The sequence below is a fragment of the Delphinapterus leucas genome, chromosome 20, assembly GCF_059928025.1.
Source record: "Delphinapterus leucas isolate spDelLeu-1000000601 "Yukka" chromosome 20, BTC_Dleu_Yukka2, whole genome shotgun sequence".
In the NCBI taxonomy this organism is placed as follows: domain Eukaryota; kingdom Metazoa; phylum Chordata; class Mammalia; order Artiodactyla; family Monodontidae; genus Delphinapterus; species Delphinapterus leucas.
In genome coordinates this window covers 27,411,840-27,438,776 of record NC_143148.1, presented here as the reverse complement: position 1 = coordinate 27,438,776, position 26,937 = coordinate 27,411,840, and the positions used below count along the sequence as shown (strand labels likewise).

At 40.9% G+C, this 26,937-nt stretch overlaps 1 protein-coding gene across 5 annotated transcripts in view; it reads left to right on the top strand.

Annotated features, from left to right (window-relative positions):
• The first annotated feature begins 5,860 nt into the window (after positions 1-5,860).
• The window catches only part of BRD7 (bromodomain containing 7), a 38,068-nt gene continuing 16,991 nt past the window's right edge, over positions 5,861-26,937 (top strand). For 2 of the 5 annotated variants that reach the window (XM_089903023.1, XM_022555156.3), the window contains exons 1-6: positions 5,861-6,160; positions 6,587-6,795; positions 19,400-19,529; positions 19,876-19,933; positions 22,603-22,747; positions 26,471-26,581. In XM_089903023.1, coding sequence (XP_089759149.1) covers positions 6,112-6,160; positions 6,587-6,795; positions 19,400-19,529; positions 19,876-19,933; positions 22,603-22,747; positions 26,471-26,581 — 702 coding nt within the window. In that variant the 5' untranslated portion in view covers positions 5,861-6,111. The other 3 variants (XM_022555155.3, XM_022555154.3, XM_089903024.1) reach the window with 2 other exon arrangements.

Sequence of the window (26,937 nt, the reverse complement as noted above, 5' to 3'; positions counted from 1 at the left end):
AGAGAGCCGGTCAGAGGCCATTTCCTGGGAATGCCACACCCCCCAGTGGCCAGCCTTCCCCAGTGCCTCTCTCCCCCTCCTCATTCTCAGACTCCCCCAGAGGCCACCAGTTACCTCCTGTCCCCAACTAAAAGACCCTCGGGGAGGACAGAGACGGGGGAATCATCTCACAAAACAGTGGTAATTATTCATTCCTTCATCCAACAAATATTTGAGGGCCTGCGCTGAGCCTGGCACTGTGCTAGGTGCAGAGGACACAGTGTAAGGGAGACAGACCCAGTCCCTGTCCCCAAGGAGCTGGGAGTCCAGTGGGGAGAGTGGACAAAGGCGCACACAGACAGGTAACTGACACGTAACTCCACGAAGAGGAGCAAAGCCATGGGGGGCTGAGGAGTCAGAAGCCTGCTGAGGCAGTCACCCTGGAGCCCAGGATGGCCTGAGGGCAGGAGCCAGGCCAGGAGCTGAGGGGAGAGCATTCCAGGCACAGGGAAGAGCAGAGGCTGTGGTCCTGGGTGTGTCAGAACAAGTGAGGAGGCCGGTGTGGCCCAGCCACGGTGACAGGGGCAAGAAGTGGGGCTGGAGAGATAATGAGGCCAGATCAGGCCCTGAAAGCCAAGGTAAGGGTTTGGCTTTGACTCTGAGGAAGATGGAGAGGCACGAGACAGTTTTGAGCAGGAGAGTGACATTATCTGAATCACGTTTTTAAAGCATCATAGAATATTTTAAAATTAGCACTTCCCTGGTGGCGCAGTGGTTAAGAATCCGCCTGCCAATACAGGGGACACGGGTTCGAGCCCTGGTCCAGGAAGATCCCACAGGCTGCGGAGCCACTAAGCCCACGCACCAAAACTACTGAGCCCGTGCTCTAGAGCCCACGAGCCACAACTACTGAGCCTGTGAGCCACAACTACTGAGCCTGTGGGCCACAACTACTGGAGCCCACACGCCTAGAGCCCGTGCTCCACAACAAGAGAAGCCACCACAATGAGAAGCCCGCACACACAACAGAGTAGCCACCACTAGCCGCAACTAGAGAAAGCCTGCACGCAGCAATGAAGACCCAATGCAGCCAAAAGTAAATAAATAAATAAATTTATTTAAAAAAATTAATGCTAGCAGCTGACATTTACTGAGCACTTACTCTACACCAGGCCTCACTCTCGGTGTTTTGATTCTGACTTCCACCCTCTAGCTGTGTAACATAGATGGCTCCTGTCTGGTCCTGATGCTGCCTCTGTAAGATGGACACGCTATCTCCTCCTCTGGGTGTTGCAGGGAGGACACTGAGGAAGGGTCCAGGCTGGTGAGTGCACAGCAGATGCTCAACAGGCGTCACAGCAGTTATTCATGCCCAAAGCATCAGGGGCTGTGTTCTAGGAATCTGGTGAAATGCATCAGGCCAGTCCACCTTGGAAAGAGAAAGCATCCATTCAGCCTCCACGACGGAGGTGCAGCAAACCAGGCTGCAAGGGAAGTGACAGAGGCCCACAGATGTAGGAAGGTGCTGGGTGGGACTAAGCAAGGTACAGAGCCAGACCTGTCCTCTCCCACTGTGCTCCTCCTTTTCCACCAATAAGGATGCATGAGAGAGAAGCTCCCTCTCCTTATGAGGGGTGACCAGCTGCTGGCAAGGAGCCTCCCCTTGCAGCCCAGGTCAGAACCAGGTCCCTACACAGGTCTCATAAAACCTGAAGTTTGGGGACTTCCCTGGTGGTCCAGTGGTTAAGCATCCCCCTTCCAATGCAGGGGACGCGGGTTCGATCCCTGGTCGGGGAACTAAGATTCCCACATGCCGCGGGGCAACTAAGCCCGCGCGCTCCAGAGCCTGTTTGCCACAACTAGACAGAAGCCCTCGCACCACAAGGAAAGAGCCCACATACCACAACTAAGACCCGACGCAGCCAAAAAAATAAATAAATACTAAAAAAAAAAACAACTGAAGTTTGGTCATTAGAGAGCTGGTCCATCAAGTCAAGCAGTCATCTTTTTTTTTTTTTTTTTTTTTTTGCAGTACGCGGGTCTCTCACTGCTGTGGCCTCTCCCATTGCGGAGCACAGGCTCCGGACGCGCAGGCTCAGTGGCCATGGCTCATGGGCCCAGCCGCTCTGCAGCATGTGGGATCCTCCCGGACTGGGGCACGAACCCGTGTCCCCTGTATCGGCAGGTGGACTCTCAACCACTGCGCCGCCAGGGAAGCCCAAGCAGTCACCTTTTATTGGTCAACTTCCCCTTGTTCCATAACAGCAAAACTATTTCCGTTCTTCAACTTACCTTCTGATCCTTTTCAAGGCACAAACATCCATTTCTACACGTTTATGTGAGTATATGCATCTTCTTCTGGAATTGTTTTCATCTAACGCTACTCCAAACATGCAGGAAGGGACTTTGGAGATTATCTGACCCTCTTTTTGAAGAGCAGTGTGACCTAATGGTGAGAATGTGGGGTTTGGAGGTAGGCAGACAAGGATTCAGATCCCAGACAGGCAAGCTGTGTGACCTCGCATAAACCACCTGACTTCTGCAGGCCTCAGTTTCCTCACCTGTGGGACAGGGATAAGAGTGCTCTTCTCACCCACCTAGAAGAGGTTGAAAGGAGATGGCAGCGTGGGCAACACTCCAGCCAAGTCCCCTGCACAGGCAATTGCTCAGTTTCTGTCATTTCAGTCCTTCTTATTGACATACGTAAGAGGCTCAGAAGGCTTATTTGTGTAAACTTTTTATACAAATACCATATAACAAATTACACGACGACTCGGTGGTTTAAGTAAACATACGTTTATTCTCTTACAGCTCCTGTGGGTCATGAGTCTGAGCGTAGTCTCCCTGGGTCTTCTGCTTTGGGGTCTCTCCAAGTCTGTAATCAAGGTGTGAGCCAGGGCAGAGGTCTCATCTGAATGCTCCACTGAGGAAGGATTCACTTTGAAGCTCGGGTGGTTGTTGGCAGGACCAATGGCTCAAGGGCTGCTGGACTGACAGCCTCAGCTCTTGGGGGTGTTGGTTAGAGGCTGCCCTCCATTCCTTGCACGTGAGCCTATCCAAAATGACAGCTTGCTTCACCGAAGCGTGCAAGCCAAGAAGACAACAGAGCCGGCTAACAAGACGAAAGCCACAATCTTCTGGAACCAGATCACAGAAGTGACATCTCATCACTTTTGCCATATTCTGTGGTCAGAAGTAAGTCTCTAGGCCAGTCCACGGTCAATTGGAGGAAGTGACACCAGGAGGCAGGAATTTTTAGGGGTCATTTTAGACTCTGCCTGCCTCTACAATGTTCACTTCAACTAGAATTTTCTGGTGCCTTTTAGGTGCCAGGCACTATCCTTGGACTGGGAATGAAAAAGTAGATGAGTTGAGGTTTCTATCTCCCAGGAACTTTTTTCTGTGAAGTGCTCTCTGCTCAGGTTCTTACTCACTTTTCACTGCTGGGAATACTTTGGGACCTAGGTAAGATCTCTGCTGAGAAAAGGAGGGAAATTACTAACTCCCTAATGTAAATGAGTTAACTGGACCCTTTCCCTCCATCACAGGGCGCTCAGAGGGAAGACACACCACACACACACACACACACACACACACACACACACAGAGTAAGCTAGTTCTGAGGGGCCTTTGCAGAGTAGTGGTCACTGTGCTGGGTGCTATGGACACAAAGGTCCTGTGCTCCCCAGACCAAACCCTGCCCTGGGGGAGCATACTGGGTGATGAGGAGAAGGCCGTAAAACTCACAGGTTCAGCCTGGAGTGAGGCCAGACCCATAAGGGGAGCTGGCATAGCAGTTCTCCTTAAAGCAAAAACAGTTATAGCCAGTAGTTGAAAAGCTGAAACCAAGCTTTGCTCTATACTTAGGGGGCTTTGGTGGCTTGATTTCAGAGGTTCAGAGGTTCCCTTCGCCAACACCTCTCTTGCTCCACTCTGATATCCACCTCACAGATGACAGAGAGGCGTGTTACAGAGAGCTAACAGACACAAACTCTTAGCCTTTGTGAAAAAGCAGCTCCCCTCCTCTAAAGGAACCTCATCTTCACTGACTAATCACTGGGGTCTGGTGGGGACTGCCAGTCATAGACTCTTAACTCCTCTTGGCCATAGGGGTGGACTTGGTATCCAAGCTGGATCACTTGGTATCCAAGCTGGATGAATCTCCCATTCCCTTGCCTATAAAACATGTGACCCAAGCCAAGCCAGTCAGAGCCCTCCCCTGAAATTTTTTCCTGGGTGAAGCTGATAGGGAAGAAAGAGACCTGTTTCCCAATTAGTCAGGATACAGCTGCTGGTAACAGTGTTTTCAGCCATGTAGGGGGAAAAAACTGGAGCCCAAAAAAATGGAGCCCAAGGGATGAGACAAAGAAAGAGAGAGAGACGTCACAGCATCAAATCCCTGGTTCCCATCTTTCTACAGGCGACTTTTACTCCTGTCATTCCTGGACATGTGACCCAATACATCTTTTTTATTTACTTGAAATAATTCAAACTGAATTTCTGTCATTATCCAACCACAGGGCTCTGAATTACAAGTCTACCATTTCACCACTGCAGTTCAAGTTAAAGCTACAGATCTTCCTGGGAGAAGTAATCCCAAGGTCCAAACTCTTACTCAAGTATAAATGATTAATGTCAGCTCCTTTCTTGAGAGCAAACTGTGATTATAGGTTTATCTGAAAACAAACAGGGCACTGTAACTCTAAAGGTAGAGACAATCAAGACCTCCTTCATCAGGTTCACAAGCTTATGATTCAGATTCAGAAAACCTGGATTTGAAGCCTGGCTCTACTGCTAACTGGCAACTTACTTAATTTCTCTGGGTATCCATTTCCTCATCTGTAAAATGGGAATAAGAATATTTCTGCCCTTCCTACCTTACAAGGTTGTCATGTAGAAAAATATCAACATCATTTTGTTTCCCTGCAGCCATAATCCCTGGATGTGCTATCTTAAACACACCTTAACATTTTATTCAGGTAAATGCCAGTGAGCAAAAATGTGAATAATTCATCTCACCAGTAAGGCTCAGCATCTAAGGATAAAAGTGAATGAGAAGAAGGGCTTAAAACAGGATTGAGGAGTGGACATCCATCTACAGAGCAATAGTGTTAGTCTGGACCCCCACTTGGTGTGGATCCAGATATATTTTCAACATTTTTTCAATCTAATTTCTAAATTTTCTTTCTTTTTATTTCAAAAAAATTAAACATGCACATGAGAAACTTTTCAAGCTGTACAGAGAAGCATAAAACTAAACCAATCCACTCCACCTCCAGTCCTATTCACCTGAGATAACCACTGTTAACAGTTCTTGTGTATCCATCACAGCCTTTTAATCCAGATGACAACATTTATTTCCATACATGCATCTTACCAATACACTCTGCTCCATACTTCGTTGATGTTGTTTTAATTAAGGTCTTGGAGGCCTTGACATATCATCACATAAGTTTTCTGTTGTTGTTGTTTTTTAAGTTACAATCCTTCAGTTACCAAGGTGCTGGATTTGCTGGATCTGGCATCCAGTACAGGGTTCAACAAATACTGTTAAAGGGAAGATAGAAGCTAGGGAAAGTGGGAAAAAAGGGAGGATTCAGGAAAGGAGGAAGGGTGATGAAAAGAAAAAGGAAGAAAGGAAGGAGGGGGCGAGGAGGAGGGAGGGAGGGAGGGAAGGCATCAAGGGAGGCAAGAAAGAGAGAGAGATGAAGAGGAAGGAAGGGAGAGTGACGGAGATAAAAGAGAGTTTCAGAGCGGTGGATCCCACCCTGGCCCCGCCCCCGGGCCGGACTCCGCCCCCGGGCCGCAGGCTGCAGCGCTACCTCCAGCCGCCAGGGGCCGCCACGCGCAGCCGGCCGCTCTCTGCGCGCGCGGCAGGCCCTCTCTCCCGCCTCCGCCGGCCGCTCGCCGATCCGCAGCCGCTCTCGGGCTCCGGCTGGGTCTCGCGCGCTCGGGCGCTGCTGGGTCTCTTCGTGAGAGGCCTCGCGCCGTTCGGCGCACGCCGTACCCCTGCCTCGAGGCGCGGGGTCTCGTGGGCCCCGCTCCCGCCCTCCGCTCGCCTGGCCCGGACCGGAAGCGGCGCCGCACGGCCTGGGCCTGGCGAGGGGGGCGGGCACCGGGGCCCGGTCCGACATGGGCAAGAAGCACAAGAAGCACAAGTCGGACAAACACCTATACGAGGGTAAGGAGTGGGCCGCGGTGGAGGGTGGCGAGCCCGCGACGGCTCGGTGGGGTTTTCGTGCCTTCGAGACTACCCTCGAGCGTTCGAGGCGGGCCGGGGGCTACGCCTCCCGCGGGCAGGACCGGACCCGCGAAGGGGACGCGACCCGTCTGAGCCGCGCAGACCCCAGGCTAGGGCGGCATTCGAACCCGGGACCCCCGGTCCGGGCGGGTCTCTTGTTGAGAGGTGTGAGGCGGCCCGGGAACGTTCGGGGCGTCCACTTGGCGAGTGCCCGTCATTCAACAGGTGCTTTGTGGGGCGCCCACTGCGTGCCCCGGGCCGCCTCGGCCTGTGCGCCTCCTTCTCTCCCGTCCAGCGGTCACTCTTCGTTGTGGATACTGCCCCGCGAGGGCCTCCTTTAACTGAAGCCCTTTCCTTTCATTTAAGAGTATGTAGAGAAGCCCCTGAAGCTGGTCCTCAAAGTGGGAGGGAACGAAGTCACCGAACTCTCCACGGGCAGCTCCGGGCACGACTCCAGTCTCTTAGAAGACAAAAACGATCATGACAAACACAAGGACCGAAAGCGGAAAAAGAGAAAGAAAGGAGAGAAGCAGGTTCCAGGGGAGGAAAAGGGGAGAAAACGGAGACGAATAAAGGTAAAGGTCGTTGCGTTGCTTCAGCTTTGCAGGTGGTACCAGTTTCTGAGGGTTGCCGCCTCCCGCTGTCAACCTTGCTTTATTTTCTTTGTGTCTAGTGAGATGCTGAAACGCTTGTAAAATCGGACTTGTCTTGAGCAGGATTAGGGCAGAATAGAAACATGAATCATCTGAGTTTCAACAGCTCTGTCTTTAATTATACTCTTAGTTGTACTCACACATCAGGTGAGTGAGCAGCTAAGTCCTGATTTTCAAGGAGCTGCTTCCTACCATCTAGGAAAGGTAAAAGTCATGCTCAAGAAAGACTCAGTGTTCGAGGTTTGTGGAAAATAGTCATTTCAAAAGTAAATGGGGGGCTTCCCTGGTGGCGCAGTGGTTGGGAGTCCGCCTGACGATGCAGGGGACATGGGTTCGTGCCCCGGTCCGGGAAGATCCCACATGCCGCGGAGCGGCTGGGCCCGTCAGCCATGGCCGCTGAGCCTGCGCGTCCGGAGCCTGTGCTCCGCAACGGGAGAGACCACAACAGTGAGGGGCCCGCGTACCGCCAAAAAAAAAAAAAAAAAAGTAAATGGGATCTATTGGGATTCAAGTTTTGTTCTGAAATAAATACTATAATGCCAAATACATAATGAACAACTTTCATATTTTAGAACAAAGTTTGAGTCTATTGATGAGATAATTTGATCAGAGACCTTTAAGGCATATGACACCAGTGATGAAAATAAGCATTTTCTTAACCATTTGTAGCTAATAGAACGTAAAAAAGAAAGTAGCTGCCATCTCTATATAAATAGTAGTAATAATTAACTTTCCTTCCAAGGATGATCACATACATACCTGGAATTGTCCTAGACTTCTTCGGCACTTCCCAAATTTAACCTGTCACGAAGTGACTTGTTGAATCAGTTACTGGATCTTGAAGCTAGATTTCTGTAGGTTTAGTTTTATAATTTTTTTATATTTATATATACAACAGAAATGTTCTAGTCCATGTGATTAAACACATGGGTAAGTCACTAAATCTTAGAGATTCTCTTTTTGGAATTTCTTAATTATATGCGTTTCTGCCCCAGTGTTTATTGCCTTTGTCTAGATTGTGACAATATATAGAACTGTCTAATGTTTTTTTCCCCTAAACTATAAAAGCCATATATGCCTATGATGTTTTTTTTAAAGAAATTCAAGTAATACAGAAGTGAACAAAATGGAAGGGAAAAAGTTTTGCTCACTCAGGTACCTCATTTAATCTTCCTCTTCAGAGGTAACAAGTTTTGTTTCGTTTTTTTAAAATTATTTACTGTTAGGAGTAAGGTAATTCATGAGTAGGTTTGACATACATACACTACCATGTGTGAAATAGATAGCTAGGGGGAACCTGCGGTACAGGGAGCTCAGCTTGTTGCTCTGTGATGACCTAGATGGGGGGAAGGGGGGGAGGGAGGGGATATATATATACATATAGCTGAGTCACTCCGTTGTACAGCAGAAACTAACACAGCATTGTAAAGCAGTTATACTCCAATTGAAAAAAATTACATTAAAAAAAGTGTAAAGAGTACTACAAGGCTTTTAACATAAAAGCGGTGTCCTGCTCCATCCTGGAGTTTTACTTCCCAAACTTTTTTTTTCTTTGGATGTTTATCTCCATTTCTAAATGTAGGTTTATATTGCTGTTTACTGATTTATGTGTACATCTTTTACTGACATCCTGTTGCAAAAGATGAGAATTTAAATTAGCATCCTTATATTGTTCCACGCCCCCAATTTCCCTTCCTGCATTCTCCCAGTGTAGATACAGCTCAATATTCAGTGTTTATTTCTAATTATTCTTCACTGGAGACAAATGGAATATACAAATACAGATCTGATCTTGACCAGTTAATTAATTGCTTTCGTTTGTTTAGTTATCATGTACTAATTCTTCCCAAACTTCTAACAGATTTGTAAAACCCATCTGATTTCTGTTTTTCACATGGTCAGACACTTTCCCTTTTTTGGAAACATCCATCTTGCAGCCCTCTGTCCCCTCCTGCTCTAATCTGGACTAGCTGTTCTCTAGGCCTCCTTTGCATTCTTTCTGGATCCCATGTCTTCTTCTTGATTTACTCCTTTGTTCTGGTGGAGTCTTAACTCTACGAACTTCCTAAGAAAGCATTCATAGGAGGTGGATTTTTGTAAGTTCTTACATGTTTGAACATCTTTATTCTACTCCCATATACTCTCCTCATGTAGATTGATGGTTTGACTCAGCATGGAACTCCAAATTGGAAATTACTTTCTCCCAGAATTTTGAAAGCATTGCGTGTTGTTTTCTGGCTTCTAGATTTGCTGTTGAGAAGTCTGTTGCCTTCTGATACTTAGTCCTTTGTACATGACCAGTATGTGCTCTCTCAAAATGTTTAGAATCTTCCCCTTTATCTTCAGTAGTCTGTTGCACAACGGATATTCTTGCCTTCAGGTCTGAGATGTTTGCTTGAAGTATTTCTGTGATAGCTTCCTTCCCTCCGTTCTCTCTCTTCTCTCTTTCTAGAACCCCTGCCATTTAGATGTTGGACTTCTGGACTGATTCTCTAATTTTCTTATGTTTTTTTCTCCTCTTTTTCCTCTTTGTTCTTTGTGTTCTACCTTCAAAGAGAGTTCCTAAACTTTGTCTTCTGGCTCTGCTCTTGAATTTTATTTCAGACCTTGTATTTTGAATTTCCAAGAACTTTTTCACGTTTTCTAACTGTCCTTGTTTTAATAACATCCTGTTCTTGTTTTTACATGCAGGATCTTTTATTTCTCTGAAATATTAATTGATGAGTTTTTTTGATATTTTTCTTCTAAGTTTTTTTTTTGTTCCTTGCACTGTCTCTATTTCCCCTCAAGTTCTTCATTTTATCTGGTCTCTTCCTTTTGTGTTAAAAGCATCATTTAGTTATCTGTTGAGCGTTTGTAATCTATTTGTATTTAAATGTGAAGCACAAAAAGGCTGATTATATGCTTTGTGCCTAGACAAAGTTTGTCAGCTGATGGACTTCACTGTGGGCATCACTAAACACAGACCTGATCATTTTGATTGGGAGCTGCCAAAGTTTTGTGCTTTTCCAGGTTTCTGGGGTTAGAACTTTTCTCAGAGGTGTCTCCCTCCTTGCATGCAGGAGGTATCTTCTCTGATCTGCAGACTCCTCCACTTGCCTTTCATCTCCCAAGTGTGTTGATATCTTTCACCCACTGTCGTCTCTTCTTTACTCTTTTTTCCCGCCATCATCTCATTTAACTGGAAGTTGAACCCCTTTTAACCACTTCTGGGTTTAGTTCTGGCAGTTTCTACCATTATGCCAGCTGATATACTCCTACTCCTCTTTTCTTGTTTTATCAATTATCTCATCTTTTTATTAACTGCATTGTATTTGGTTATATTACTGTACCATATTTTATTTTATATAACTTGTGAATGTTACAAATAATACTGCATTGAACCTCATTGTTCACATCGCTTTGTATACTTTTATAAGGATATCTTCAGGATAGGTTCCTGGAAGTCTCCCCCTCTGCCCTTTCTTGACGGTGGCTCTTAAGTATCATTAGCCACCTATATATTTTTATTTCATTGCAAATTAACATGCTTTCGCATCCACAGTTTCATTTGGAAATAACACCCAAAGTAGGGCAGGGAGGTGGATGATTTCCATTGTACAGAAGGTAAAGTGGAAACTCAGAATTGAAATGAATTTGCCCAAGGTCCCACTTCCCCAGGACTCAGGGCTAGGGACTGTGGGATACTTCTGGGGCGTCACTGGTTCTGTAGAGCCTGTTTGGGTTATCTCTTTTCTCCAGGCTGGACTGGGGAGGGGGAAGAGGGGTTCCTTTGCTAGGGAGACTCCAGAAGGACACCTTTCTCTGAGCTGTACTCTGGATCTCCAGGGAGTTTTAGGAACAGCAGTTGCTTCTGGTCTTTTCTTGGGGAAGGTCAGCCATGTGACACCTGTGGGCCTGAAAGGGGCTAGAGTATGTGTGGTTCTGAGGGACTGGTGACTCTTCTGTTAGTTCATGTAGCAGGAAGGGGGAAGGGCACAAGAAAAAGATAAAACATGTCCTTTCCCTTTTAAAGTGTTTTTCTAAAAGGCATTCATAACTTCTGCTTATATTTCATTAGCCAGAACTTAATCACTTAGCCACCCTTGCTGCTAGGGAGGCTGGGAAATGTCTTTTAGTTTAGGGAAAGGGTTGGGGGCATTAAATCCTAATAAAAATCAGGAATCTTTTACTTAGGAAAATAAGGAGAAGATAAAGTTTGGGGAAAGCACAGATGTTTACAAAACAAACCCTGTAATTTCTCAAAGATGTCATATAAAGTTAAGTAATATTCTTCTTTTGAGTAGGAAGGCTCTGATTATACTAGTTTAAAATGCCCCAACAGATAGGATCAGTATTGTTTCTCCCTGTAGAGCAGTGGTATTTAATACCAGCCACAGCATTAAAAGCACACCATGCTTTAGTTTTTTGTTTGGGGGTGGTTTTTTGTTTTGTTAAGATTTTTTTGATGTGGACCATTTTTTAACGTCTTTATTGAATTTTTTACAATATTGCTTCTGTTTTATGTTTTGTTTTTTTGGCCACGAGGCATGTGGGATCTTAGCTCCCTGACCAGGGATCGAACCCATACGCCCTGCATTGGAAGGCGATGTCTTAACCACTGGACTGCCAGGGAAGTCCCCATGCTTTAGTTTTAATCATACCATAATCTGCACAACACCGAAGTGTGTTGGCTTTTTTTTTCTTACACATTTGAATGCCAAGCAGGTGGCAAAGTATTTGCCTGCTGGCATAACTCTAGTCTCCAGAAGTCAGAGCACAGTGATGTTAACGCTACAGCCAACGTGGGGTCAACTGTGTATTCTGAGCTATTACTGTAGTAGAGCAGAAATATTCTTTTCACATCATACTATTGAAGGATCATATGTATAAAGCCATGAGTATTATACTTTACGGGCTACTTCAGATATTTTCAAAGGTAACCTGACAACCCACTTTTCATCTATATGCTGACTTGAGAAGCTGATACCTGAACAGAATGGTACATTACTGCAGAAGCAAGGAAGCTTGCACACCGTGTGGAGAACTAAGAACAATAGCATGAAAGTGGGCAAATGTGAGGGTGTGTACAAGGGACATAAAGTAGTTCTGTTTTTGAAGCACAGAATACGTGAAGAGGAGTATGGGATAAGATCTGAGAGGCAGTTGAGATGGCAGAGTAGGGAGTTTGAACTTGAATATGTAAGCAGTAGAGAGAAACTTTCTGAGTGGAAGAATGATAAAATGTTGAGCCTTAGTAATGGTAATCTGTTAACAGTATCTAGCAGATACTGAAGAGAGTAGAGACTGGGTGTAAGGAGACCTACTTAGAAGGCTTTTTATTGAAGTAGCTCAGATGAGAGGTCTAAATTCTTTCATTGAAACTCAGACCTGTTCTTCAGAAAAGCATAATCCTAACCCGAATTCTGTCTTAACAACTTTGCGAGTCAGCTTCAGGTTTAGATGCTCAAAGAAGTTAGGCTAGTCCCGTTGCTAGGGATGTTATCAGAATAAAATGACAGGTGTTTTTCTTTAAATTTTTAAAAATCATGAGCATTAAATATATAGGATATTATTCACAATGCTAGAGTTAAGTAGAATTTTGTTTTATTAATTTATTTTTTATTGATGTAACATTAGTTTATAACATTATATCAGTTTCATGTGTACAGCATTATATTTCTACTTTTGTATACAGTACAGCATGCCCACCACCAAAAGTTTAGTTTCCATCCATCACCATACAGTTGATTCTTTTTACCCATTTCACCCTCCTCCCGTTCCCCTCTGGTAACCACTACTCTGTGCTTTGTATCTATGTGTTCAGGGTTTTTTTGTTTGATTTGTTCATTTATTTTGTTTTCTTGTTTGTTTTTTGTATTCCCATATGGGTGGACTCATAACAATATTTGTCTTTCTCCATCTGACTTGTTTCACTTAGCATAATATCCTCAGGGTCCATCCATATTGTTGCAAATGGCAAGATTTCGTCTTTTTTATGGCTGAGTAGTATTTCATCGTGTATGTATACATATGTATATATACACACACGTGTGTGTGTATATATGCATCCTTTTTTTTCCATTCGTCCATTGATAGGCACTCAGATTGTTTCCATATCTTGGCTATTATAAATAATGCTGCACTGAACATAGGAGTGCATATATCTTTTCAAATTAAGTAAAACTTTTAAATTTTTATTTATTTACTTTTTCGGCCGCGCCGGGCGGCATGTGGAATGTGGGATCTTGGTTCCCCGACCAGGGATCGAACCCGCGTCCCCTACAGTGGAAGCGTGGTGTCTTAACCACTGGACACCAGGGAAGTCCCAGTGTAAGTAAGACTTTTAATGAAAATTTAAAACTTATTCATATACAATAAATTCCTGTTTTTATTAAACACTATACTAGGTCCCAAGGGGCATACATATAAAAACTAACATTTGAGTGTTTACTATAAGCTAGGCATTGTTCTGACTTCTTTATATTTACTATTTTAATACTTAATAGCTTTATGGGGTAGGTACTGTTAGTATCTCATTTTGTTGCTGAGTTAACTGTAAAGTAGCTTACAACTAGAGAGGAGAAATGAATGACTGTAATTGTTGAGCAATGTGGGAATTCTCTCAAAACACAATTCATTGACTTCTTTTGTATGAATCTGCCATACCCAAGGTCTCAGGGCTGCTATGGCTTATTTGGGCTGGCAGAAAATCCTCTCCGCTTTTTCCCATTTTGCTGTTCCCTCCCGAGGTGGTCCTCTTTCTTTTTTTTTTTTTAAATAAATTTTTTATTTTTTTTTTTTGGCTGCATTGCGTCTTCATTGCTGCGCACAGGCTTTCTCTAGTTGCAGCAAGCAAGGGCTACTCTTCGTTGTGGTGCGCAGGCTTCTCATTGCAGTGGCTTCTCTTGTTGCTAGCACAGCTCTAGGCTTACGGGCTTCAGTAGTTGTGGCTTGCGGGCTCTAGAGCGCAGGCTCAGTAGCTGTGGCGCACAAGCTTAGGTGCTCCGCGTCATGTGGGATCTTCCCGGACCAGGGCTCGAACCCGTGTCCTCTGCCTTGACAGGCGGATTCTCAACCACTGCGCCACCAGGGAAGCCCTCTGAGGTGGTCCTCTTAATCACAGAAGATCTTCCCAGAGAAGAAAGGACTCTGACTAAGGGCATAAGAGTAGTGTTGGTCCTCTGATAGAAGGATTATTTATTTTTTTGTTTATTCAACAAATATCTACCAGAAACCTATGATGCACTGGACTCAAATGATAAATAAAATATAGTTCCTACTCTGCAGGAGCTCAAAGTTGGGCTGGGAAATCAGACCCAAAAGGATAAATAAACTTCATGGCCTGGTAAGTTCTAATAGAGGTATGAATAAAGTGTTCTGCGAGTCCAGAGGAAAGTGTTTCTCATTATGCCTTGGGGAAGTAGGGGAAAGCATCATAGAGGTAAGAGCTAAATTATGTGGCATATGCAATGGAGGGCCAAAGATGAGGTGTAGCTTCAAAGTAATAAAACTGATTTTTTCAGTTGAATTCTAAAATCAGCTGTTAAACAAAGCAAAGTTCTGAAATTGCTTTGTACACTGGAAGCATTATTTGAATATAGACATAGATATCTATGTATGTATACCTCTCCTACAGAAGTGACCAATGTGAAGGATAGTACCTAGAACTTCAGCTGTTACTTCTCATGCTTTCACGTTACCATTTCACGCTGTCTCTTGTGATTGATTAATTCTACAAATATTATGTATTAGGCATTATTGAGCTTGGGGGTACAGAGCTGAATAAGACTTGGGCCTCTGCCCACCAGGAACTCCACAAAGAGGCAAATGTGTCTATGACATGCAATGAGTGTTATAATATTAATAATATGAGCAAAGATTTACTTCAGAGGTGTTATGAATTAATAAAATAACTTGCCATTGAGTCATGGATAAAATTAGAATCTAGTCTGACATAAATGCAATGTGTTTGTAGTTATGGAAATAGCCACTGTTTTTCTCTCCTGCCTCAGACCTTCATACACACAGGATATTTACTCTCCCTGGAATTCTGTTCCCACCCCCAACCTGGCTAAATTTTCTCTCCTTCAGATCTCAACTCGGATGTTACTTCTTCATAGAAGCCTTCCCATACTTCTCCAGTCTAAATTAGATTCACCCAACAGTTATCCTCTCCTTAAAATCTGTTTGGGTTTCTTTTACTAAGTTGTTTGATGTCTGTGGCTTTTTACCCTGTTGGCTTCCTAAGGGCAGGGCTGTGTTTGTTTATCCACCAGTAAATATCCACACGGTAGAACCTCATTTATTTATTGAATGCATGAATGAATGAGTACTCACCATGTGCTAGGTAGGCACTGTGCTAAACATTCACATACACTATCTTATTTAATCCTCAAAACACTCTTCTAAGGTAGGTATTGTTGTGTCTATTTTAGGGATGAGGAAATTAGTCCCCCCACAAAAATTATGTACTTGATCCATGCTCTCATAGCTAATAAGTGGCAAAGCCAGAATTTGAACCCATTTTATAAACTGAAATTATAAACCCTCCTACCTGAAGTTAAATGGCTTTAGTATTTTTGTTCAGTTTTCTCTATGTAATTAGAAAAATAAACCGCTCTTAACCAGAACTGTGTTAACTTCCAGTTTTACGTTATCTATTACAAGTGACGTTAACAGTAGGGTTCTATAGTATTTTGAAATCATAAAAAAAAAAATTGGAAGGTAGGAATCAGAATGTTAGGTGGAGAGAGAACTATAGAGATCAGAGCCTCTTGTTTTACAGGTAAAACAAAGACTGAAACAGTGGAATAACTTGTTCAGGTTTACATTCTGGTAAATTAGAAGCTAGATCTCCTAATACCTAGTCTGGCAATAACATGTTACAATATCTCCTTTCACTTTAGGGTAGTTTCCAAGTATATGTTTTTTATATTCTTTTTTTCTTTTGGACTCTGGCCCAGAAGGCAGTATTCTCTTGCCATACCAAATAGTAAAGTGGTCACTGTAGACCAGTCTAACTAGATAAAGTTACCAGATAGGGGTAGTACATAGACATTATACCTTCCTTTGGTACTTTTTCAGCTTTTCTGTTTCATGGTCATTTCACCATCTCATAAACTCTAAAATAAGAATCAACAGTTGAATCTCTATCTTGCAGGTGATAAAGAGGCCTAGTGAGAGTAAACGAGTGCCTAAGAAGGTCAGAGTGTGTTAAGGATGAAGCTAGAGCAAGAACTTGAGCCTCTAGACCACGTGTCAGCAAACTAGAGCAAGCACCACCTGATTCTATAAATAAAGTTTTATTAGAACATAGCCACACCCATTCATTTACATATTGTCTGTGGCTGCTTTCTTGCTATACCAGCAAAGGTTAGTAGTTGCGACAGACATTATGGACCACAAAGCATAAATTATGCTACCTGGCCGTTCACCAAAAAAAAAAAAGTTTGCCAACCCCTACTCCAGACTTCTTGTACTATGGCCTTAGTTCTTTCCACCTAGGAGAGTGCTTACTGCCTTTTCAGGCTGTCCTCTATCCACAATTTATGTTTAATAGGAAGAGATCTTGTCTCTGAGGGTCTTTTTTCCATTGAACAGTTGTTCTAAACCTGCCAACCTATAAAAGATTCATACTAGTTTTTCTGGGGAAAAGATACAAAACTTTCCTGAGTCAAAAATTGCTGCTCAGGGCTTCCCTGGTGGCGCAGTGGTTGAGAGTCCGCCTGCCGATGCAGGGGACACGGGTTCGTGCCCCGGTCCGGGAAGATCCCACATGCCGCGGAGCGGCTGGGCCCGTGAGCCATGGCCGCTGAGCCTGCGTGTCCAGAGCCTGTGCTCTGCAATGGGAGAGGCCACAACAGTGAGAAGCCCGCGTACCACAAAAAAAAAAAAAAAAAAAAAAAATTGCTGCTCCAAAATATGAGGCCATAAAAAAGATAGCAGTCAACTTAATGGAAACTGACATCAAGTGCACAATGAGTACAGTTTATAACATTGTTCTCTGGAGCTTCAGTCAGTCATATATTCTGTATTAGATGCTTTGGGCTCTGAGAATAGGATGTGAAGTTCTGTATCAGTGATACTCAAAGTGTGATCACTGCACCGGCAACACCCACATAGCCTAGAAACTTGTTAGTAATGCAGATTCAGAGGCTCTACTCTAGACCTACTGGATCGGTAATTCTGGGGACAGGGCCTAGTCATTGGTGTTTTCTTTGTTTGTTTGGTTTTTGTTTTTTGTTTGTTTTTTGGTGGTACGCGGACCTCTCACTGTTGTGGCCTCTCCCGTTGCGGAGCACAGGCTCCGGACGCACAGGCTCAGTGACCATGGCTCACGGGCCCAGCCGCTCCGCGGCATGTGGGATCTTCCCGGACCCGGGCATGAACCCGTGTCCCCTGCATCGGCAGGTGGACTCTCAACCACTGCGCCACCAGGGAAGCCCGTCATTGGTGTTTTAACAAGACCTTCAGGTGATTCTGATGCACACTGAAGCTTGAGAACCATAATGAGACCTCAGAGTTTGCAGTTCTAGCAATTTCCCAGATGATGCTGATGTTGCTGGTCTGGGAACCACACTTTGAGAACCACTGCTCTCGATACTAGAACAAGAAATTTGGACATAGGCCAAGAAAATTAAGATCCTATTGAGAATCTTGAGCATAAAATAGACATTTTTGGACAATTTTACTATAAAATTTAATTTTTAAGATTCAAAGAACAGAGAATTAAACAAAAACTACCACCTGGATACCAACCATTCAGCTTTAACAAATCGTAACATTTTGCCTTTTGCTCGTATTTTTGGGTTTTGTTTTTTTTAAGAAATTAGAGTACAGACACAGATGAAGCTTTCTGTGTATCCTGCCAGAATCCATTCCTCTTCCTCATTCCCTACAGAGGACCATGAATTTGGTGTGCATCACATGAAAACTTGTTTTTATAATTTTACTCCTTCTGCATACGTTTGTAAAATACACTAATATATTTTCAAAACTTGCGTAACTAATCTTGTAATAATTCTCAACTTTTTCCTCCAGAAATTATGTTTCTGAATATAATACATGCTGATACAGTGTAACTTTAGGCTATTAATATTACTTGCTATGTAAATATGCCATAATTTATTAATCCATTTTCCTTTTAGCGGGTTGTTCCTAATTTTTCACTATTTCACAGAGTCCTGTAATAAACTTGCCACATGTGTACATGTACACTTGTGAAAGGAAGTTTCTCTAGGGTATATGCCCAGGAGTAGAATAGCTGAGAAGTAGGATAAAGGTAGCTTCAGCTTCATTAGATATTGTTTATTGTTCTCCTAATGGTTGTACCTATTTACTCACCCATCTGCAAGGTATGAGAGCCCCATTTCTCCACATTTTCATCAAAACTTGACATTTTTAGACATTTTAATTTTTACCAATCATAGAGATGTGAAATGCCTTCCAGTTTTTAAATTCATAATTCCCAGAGTTCCAGGAAGCCTGAAGCTAGTTTTCAAGTTTCTTAACATTTCCAGTTTTTTTTCTGGAAATTACTTATGATACCCTTTACCCATTTTCTATTGGGTTATTTACCTTTTTACATGAATCTGTAGGTGCTCTTTATGTAATCTTTGCTAATACTTTGAGTTATTTGTGTTTCTCAGTCAATAGGCTAGTCTTTTAGCTTTATAGATAAGAAAATCCCTCCTCTTGAGTCATAAAGATTCTTTTACTTTATCTCAAGTTTAAAATTAAGTCTAGTTTATCTGAAATTTACTTTTACATGTGGTATGAGGTGGAGATCTAATTTCATATTCTTTTTAAATGTAGATAACCAGTTGTCCCAGCACTACCCTTTTGTCATTGATTTATAATGCCAATCTGTGATACATCGAAGACTTTTCTATGTGCATGGGTCTGTTTCTGGGCTCTTTGATACGTTCTATAGGTCCGTTTGTCCCTGTGTCAGACCCACATTGTCTTGATTATCACTTTATACAAATACTTAATATCTGATAAGACGTTTTATTGTGACCTTTTTCAAAACTGTTCTGAATATTCTTGATGACTCACTCTTCAAGGTAGATTATACAATTGGCTTATCAAATTTCATGAAAAATCCTGTCTTACAATTTTGATAGGCATTACATTTTATTTATAGATTACTTTGGAGCAAATTGACTATCTTTCAGTTCATGAACATGGTATAAGCTCCTTTATTCAGATCTTCCACAGTGGCCTTTCAGTAGTGTTTCATAATTTTTCCTAAAAGGTATTACTCATCTTTTATTAGATTTACTCCTGGGTATATTATCTTGCTTTTGTGAATAGTATTGTTTTTCTAATTGGTTGTTTCTACCATATAGAAGCACTTTTTTTTTCCCCTTTATGAACATATTATTCTCTCATTTTCCAGTAGCTGGCAGTAAAATACATTAAGATTTCATTATTAATAATCTTTTCAGTGGTGTCTTCTTTTTTTCCACTGAAATTAAAATGATTTGTTTTAGAGGTATTGATTCTGGAGTATTTCTAAATTATCTCCCTTTGTTCCATTTAGGAAGATAAAAAGAAGCGAGATCGGGACCGCGTGGACAATGAGGCAGAAAAAGACCTCCAGTGTCAGGCCCCTGTAGGATTAGACTTGCCTCCTGAGAAGCCTCTTGCAAGCTCTTTAGCCAAACAAGAAGGTTGGAATAACTCTGAATTAACTGTCCTGAATGAGGAGGCTGAAATTATTTTAAAGATGGTAGCCAGGGAAAGTGACTGGGTTTTTAGCTTTTAAGTTAAAGTTTAAAAGCTGTTAAATTTTTTTTAAAGTTTTCTTATTTATATCACTGCTTAAGAGCTTTAAATTAGCTTCAGTTTTAAACTTGATATTCTCATACTTTACCATATTTGAAAGATAAATGGAATTTCTCTGAGATATTTAATGATGGGTATGAGATAAGTCATATATAGAAAGAAAATAAGCTAAACAATACTCTCTAGAATCTTCCTTTTTAAAACGCTCTTTTCCTTTCTTCTTTACTTTAGAAGTAGAACAGACACCCCTTCAAGAAGCTTTGAATCAACTGATGAGACAACTGCAGAGGTGAATGTTTTTTCCAACATTTTTATAACATGGAAATTGAAATGGGAAATACAGGATCCAAACCACGTCTTTTTATTATTATTATTTGTTAAAGCCATATTTTATGGCCTGTATCCAAATGTACTTGATTTTAAAGTGGATGATAAATATTTTGCCTGGCAATAGAAGTACTCCAAGAGGCTGACTTCTAGATGTTCTCATTTGGTTTGTTTTAAATGGCAGCTTGAAGAGTGTTACTTAATACTCTTAATGGAAAATTTCTCCTTAATCTAAAGTAACTTCTGATGTTAAAGCTTTAAACCAGGATTAAACAATATAGATATTTCCATTTGCTAATACATAAACACACCTTCTATATGTTTGTGCAGTGCTTATCACTGCTGTCAATATTCAACAATTACCAAGTCTGGGAGAAGAGACAAAATGCCATAAATAAGATTTGTGACCCTCTCTTAAATGCAGAAATTTGTTCTAAAAAATTACAATATCTTGATAACACTAATGTTAAGTTCTTAGAAAAGAATAACATGATCTTCATTAAAATATTTGTTTTGATACCTCTCTTTACTCAGAATTTGAATTCTCAGCTCAAAGACATTTACATTATTGGCAGAGGATTCATGGGTATAGGGCATGCATTCTCACAGTGAGTTTTCTTCTTACCATGTTGGCCTTATATGTCAACCCCAGAACATATCATAAATAATTTTTTAAGGTAAAGCCTCTACTGCTATCTGTATTCAACACCAATTCAGCTTTGCAGTGAAAATCAGAAATTAGTGGCCTCTCTTCCTTTTTGGTGTTACAGAACAATTGAGATATTTACATCTCAAGTCTTTACACTTGAGTAAATCATTCATTACTTGTCCCAAAGGAGTGAACAGGTAAGTATTAAGCATTCCAACTCAATTAGAATGTATGACTATAAAGCATTTTGGCTACCTTTTAATTTTGTTTCTTACAACGTAAGACCGGAAGGTAGGGTAATGACGTCTCCTTAAAAGAAATCTACTTATCAGGGTCTCTCTTAGTCTAAGGATGTTCACATTGCTTAGAACATTTTGGAAATTAGAATCCAGAGCCACATTTTTTTGGAATAGCCTCAGTGATTCTTCATCCTTGAGGCTCAGCGCAAATGCTGGTAAAGAATATAGTTGACCAAGTTTAATAATAGCATTTTTGGTCAAACCAAGTGGGACTCTATATTAAAATGACTGATTCTAGGAGGTATAGATAATTTGCTCTGAAGAGGCCCTCCAGAGATGCTTCATGGTGTTATTCACAGTAGCTTTCATGGATAATATGCATTTGGATGTATAAGTTCCAGACTGGACTTGTTTGCTTATTCTCGGTACTTTTTAATCTCACTGCTTAGGCGTCCTGCTGGGAAGAACAAAGGCAGATTCACACACACCTAAATTCAGATTCCATCTCTGTATTTTATCAGATTTATGACCTAGAACAAATCATTTGACCTCTGAGCCTCAGTATTCCCATCTCTAAGTGAGGATACCACCTCCTTGATGGCTTTTGTGAGGATTAGATATAAAATACTTCAATTCCCTACCACTGGCCCTGGCATGTGGTAAATACATCTTTTAAATTGTTGCTATTCTTATTTTTAAATAATAATAAATATATTTATTTAATAATAACCATTTTATTGATGTGATTATTTGGAGTAAGAAAGCTTTGATATGCCAGATTTCCAGAGGAAAATAACAGTCTAATGAACTAGTCTTATAGAGCAGTGGTTCTCAACCCTGTCTATCCTGGAAATATCAAAATTCAACCCTAGAAAAACCATTGCCTGGACCACCCTCCTATAAGAGATTCTCATATAGTGGGTCTAGGGTAAGCCTCCCACCCCACTGGAATTTTTTTAAAGCTCCTCTAATGATTCTCATGCACAGCCAGAGTTAAGAACCTATGATGGAAAGCACTGGGTCTCAAGTATGGGGGTATTATGAGGACCTTTTTAATGTCAGTTTTTTGAGACCCCCCCCCCTACACACACAATAGAAGTTGTATCCATTGATTAAGAAAATATATATAGTCATCCCTTGGTATCCACAGGGGATCGATTCCAGGAGCCCCCATAGATACCAGAATCCAAGGATGCTCAGGTCCCTTATATAAAATGACAGCAGTCCAGTGAATACAGTCAGCCCTCCATATCCACATTGAGAAACCCACGGATACAGAGGGCCAGCTGTACTGGTGAGGAAGCAACAGCTCTGTGGCCCAAGAGTCCAAGCCTAATTAGAAACCAATATGGAAGATTGCAGGTGTGCATTCATTGTTATTATTTCTGCTTTTTCCTCTATGATTGATAAAAATACATAGTACTAATCTTCCAGAGTACAAGATATTGGTTAGTTAATCTAGATTTCTTATTTTGTTTCATCTTTCCCTGTGTTGGAGATGCTATGAATTAATTAAACTGCATATTTTAAAAGATTCTCTGTCTTAAGGGTACAATTTATATGTAAAGCATCTTAACCTTATTAAATAGTTAGTAGTCTTTAAAATCGTTACTTCAGTTTTCAGTGAAAAACGCATTAGTCTACTACAAATTCTACATCTGAAGGGTTTCCTCTGACTCATGCTCCTTGACCAGTAGATTTGTTTGTGGTAGAAATAAAATTGCCTTTTTCCTGTCTTCACAGGAAAGACCCAAGTGCTTTCTTTTCATTTCCTGTGACTGATTTTATTGCTCCCGGCTACTCCATGATCATTAAACACCCAATGGATTTTAGTACCATGAAAGAAAAGATCAAGAACAATGATTACCAGTCCATAGAAGAACTAAAGGTAACTCTAGTTACTTACCTCGTGTTGGAGAAATAGACTGAGCTGTGCTACAAAGTAACATATCTATGCAATTGAGAGTCAAACTTTTGGATCCTATATGTACAAAAATCCTGGCAGAAATCTGCACGTCTGGTATTCAGAATCTTTCTCAAGTTTATTTTGATACCTAAAATCTGTATTTTTTTGTCTTAGAAAACATCTTTGAGCTTGGTGATTAAAAAACCAGACAAAATGAGCCATCTGCTGTCTTTTATTATTTTGTGGGTTTTGGTAAAATTTTTAATTTCATGCGTTCTATAAAATATTTTCTCAACCTTTAAAATGAAAAGATGTTTGATTTTTAATTTCAGATCAATGCAGGTAAAATGGATATTTTTTAAATTAAAGTATAGTTGATTAACAATATTGTATTAGTTTCAGGTGTACAGCAGAGTGCTTCAGTTATATATTTTTTCAGATTATTTTCCATTAAGGCTATTAACAAGATATTGAATAGTCAGTATTTTAATGGAAGTTGATTTAGAGTAGTTTCTTTTTCTATTTCTAGACATCTTCCTAATAGAGAATAAATTGGCTTGTCTAGAAATACTAAACAGAAGTTTAATTACATTTTCTTGGGGCTTCCCTGGTGGCGCAGTGGTTAAGAATCTGCCTGCCAGTTCAGGAGACACGGGTTCAAGCCCTGGTCTGGGAAGATCCCACGTACCGCAGAGTAGCTAAGCCCGTGAGCCATAACTACTGAGCCTGTGCTCTAGACCCCACGAGCTACGACTACTGAGCCCGCGTGCCACAACTACTGAAACCTACACGCCTAGAGCCTGTGGTCCGCAACAAGCCACCGCAACGAAGAGTAGCCCCCGCTCACCACAACTAGAGGGAGCCTGCGTGCAGCAGTGAAGACCCAACGCAGCCAAAAATAAAAATAAATAAATAAATAAGAAGTTTAATTACATTTTCTAGTTTGATGAAAGTCAGTTGCTCCCTGCGTTCACTTCGGCTATACTTGTTTAGCATATTTTCTTCAACTTTGAGAAGAGAGAAATTTATAAATTACAGATAAAGAACCTACAAGCTACCAAGATGATACATATGCCTAATGTTATAGTTGAAGTTTTTTCCATCTTTAAATAGCCTTGGTATATATGTTGGTTTCAGAGTTATACTTTACATTTTAGTCATCCGAAGAAAAGGAACCATGTGTTTTCTTTTTTAATTTGCTCTGTACCAAACCATTACGAACTTAACTGGTTTAGATAATATCTATTCTATCTTTGTTTTTTCTGGTTGAACATTGTAGCGTTCACCTGACCTAAGGGCTAGACCCTAATCAGTTACAGAAGGAAAATAAGACAGTAAACGTTTACTTGGTCTCTTTTTTTTTCATCCACGTTGATCGGTTGAAATTTATAACACTACCATTTAGTTCTGTCTTTACTATCAACTTGAATGTATAGATAATATTTCACTCTGAAAAACCTGAATTGTATTCTCTTGTATTCAAAGAAATGGAAGCTTTTCTCAACTTTTCATCTGGTGAAAATTAGTCTAGAACTGTTTATTTCAGCATATTTCGGACCTTATATATTGCTTAATGGAAAATTTTTCACAGTTTTTTTTTTCTTTTTGTGAATAGTTTTCCTTGGATCTTTTCCTTATGATGACATGAGGGAGTAGAAGTATGCCCCCTAAGTGTTTTTGAGCTATGGTCAAGATTTATCATAATTGAAGTGAACAAGTATTTTTAACTTTTTGGAGTTTTCTACATTACTACACTTTTTTCTCAGGAAAATTCAATAGCCCAATATAGTATTTATTAGCTTATCCAGCTCATTAGGCTGTTCAAGGTTTTTTTTTATTATTACATGAAAAGTATGCAGAAAGGTCATTCAGCCTTATGAATGATGAAGTGCCATTACACAAAAGTCCAGTAAAGCCTAGCACGTGGCAGTTAAGATTCATGGAATCTACAAATTGCCTTAACAGATCAGACCTGTAATCAGAATAGTCCAGTACTCTCTTGCCAGTTAGAGACCAGTGGTCATTTAGTGTAATAGTCATCTAGTGTCTCCCCTCATTTGCTTCTCCTACCCCTAAATATATATTTAATAATTCTTAATGGAATGGAAGCTTTTCAGAATATCTGTAAAAGGGTTCTTAACCTGGGGTCCTTTGGGTAGCCATGGATGAGCCTTTAGGGGGACCAGGAACCTTATAAAATGACATGAAAATTTTGTGTTCACCTTTGTATTACATGTATGTACTTGAGGAGTGGATCCATAGCTTTCATCAGATTCTTAGGGATCCAGGACCTAGCAAAATCCTAACTGATGAGAGACTTGGCCAAGAACTGAGGAGCCACATATACTTCGTTTCATCTCCTTTAAATTTAATATCAAATTTATTGTGACCCTTGAACAGTCTTCTCACATGCTTTTAAATAATATCCAGTCTACCTGTCTTCATTACGTTAAGTGTTCTAAGCTGTCATCACTAGTTATTAAATAATGGGGCTTGAATGTTGCGTTTTAAATTCAGAGGAGGAGTTTGGGGCTCAGATTATTTTTTGTTGGGTTTTTATCATTTTAACTTAGTAAGGCCTTGGCATAATCGCCCTCACATTTATGCAATGTAAAAATTACTTAACCGTGAAAATATGCAGTGGGATTGAGTTCCCCAGCACATGTGCATACTTTGAAATTTAAACCAAAAGTACAGTTTTGATAATTTGCCTACTGCAGTTACATGTTGTAACTCTTTGAGGTTGTATGGTTTATTTCAGGTTGGCATGATTTTGCAACATTCTGCAAATTATGTTTGGCTTATAACAGTATCCAAACACTTAAAAGAAAATTAGTGTAAATGTTTTGCCATTTTTGCTCAGTTAATTTGAATCTGGTAGGAAATATTGTGATAATTTAATATTGTCCCAGTTTTCAGTCAGGATCTGAAGTAAAATATTTAACTCGTAACTGGAGAATTAAGATGTTTGTTTTAAAACTAAGAATATTTTTTAATTAAATGAAGTACACAGTTAAAATTATTAAATATAAGATAGAAGTATTTTCTTCTAATTCTTTTTTTGTGCAATAAGATTGTACTGAAGAAACCCATTTTAAAATTTTATCTCGGGATCTAAAATTTATATAGTTACTATAGAATGTTTAAGAATTTGGAAAGGAATGTAATAGGATATTTAAATTAATTTAGCAGTATTCGTTTTGTTAGTGCGTTTTTTTTTTTAACTTTTTTTTAAGTTTAAGTTTTTTCTTGCATGTGGGCTTTCTCTAGTTGCGGCGAGCAGGGGCTACTCTTCGTTGCCGTGTGCGGGCTTCTCATTGTGGTGGCTTCTCTTGTTGAGCAGCACAGGCTCTAGGTGTGTGGGCTTCAGTAGTTGTGGCGCATGGGCTTAGTTGCTCCGCGGCATGTGGGATCTTCCCGTACCAGGGCTCAAACCCATGTCCCCTGCATTAGCGGGCGGATTCTTAACCACTGTGCCACCAGGGAAGCCCTGTTAGTGAATTTTAAAACTTAATAAGTTGCTGTTAATGTTGCTTAGTAAACAGTAAAAGGATGGGAGCGGGTTTTGGTTTGTTTTTGTTTTGGGGGGTTTTTTTTGGTGGTGGTGGTTGTTTTTAATTTCTTGAAGACCTGCATGATTTCAAACAGGACAGGAGGGTACTTTGTTTCATTTTAATGTATTTCTCCCTAATATTTTCTCTGCAGGATAACTTCAAACTAATGTGTACTAATGCTATGATTTACAACAAACCAGAGACCATTTATTATAAAGCTGCAAAGAAGCTGTTGCACTCAGGGATGAAAATTCTTAGCCAGGTAAAGGAAATTCTTTGTCATAAATAATAATGGTTATAAAAATCTATATCCCTTTGCTTTTTGGTTATAGTGATGCAGGTCCAATACAGTACTGGTTTTATTTTATAGGCAGATGATATTAAAAGTAGGAAATACTAAATGAAAAAAATTTTTAACATAGAAAAGAAAATTAAAGCAGGAAGATTCTCATTTGGAATTGATAGAAATAAATATCGGCAGTCACTTGTAATTATTTACTTAAGAGGCTCTTGAGTTGGTATTCACCAGATAGACTTATATTGGCTGTGAAACAAACATCAACATGAATCCCAGGACAGGATAGATTACATGAATTATGAGACCTTTTAGAAGGAAAG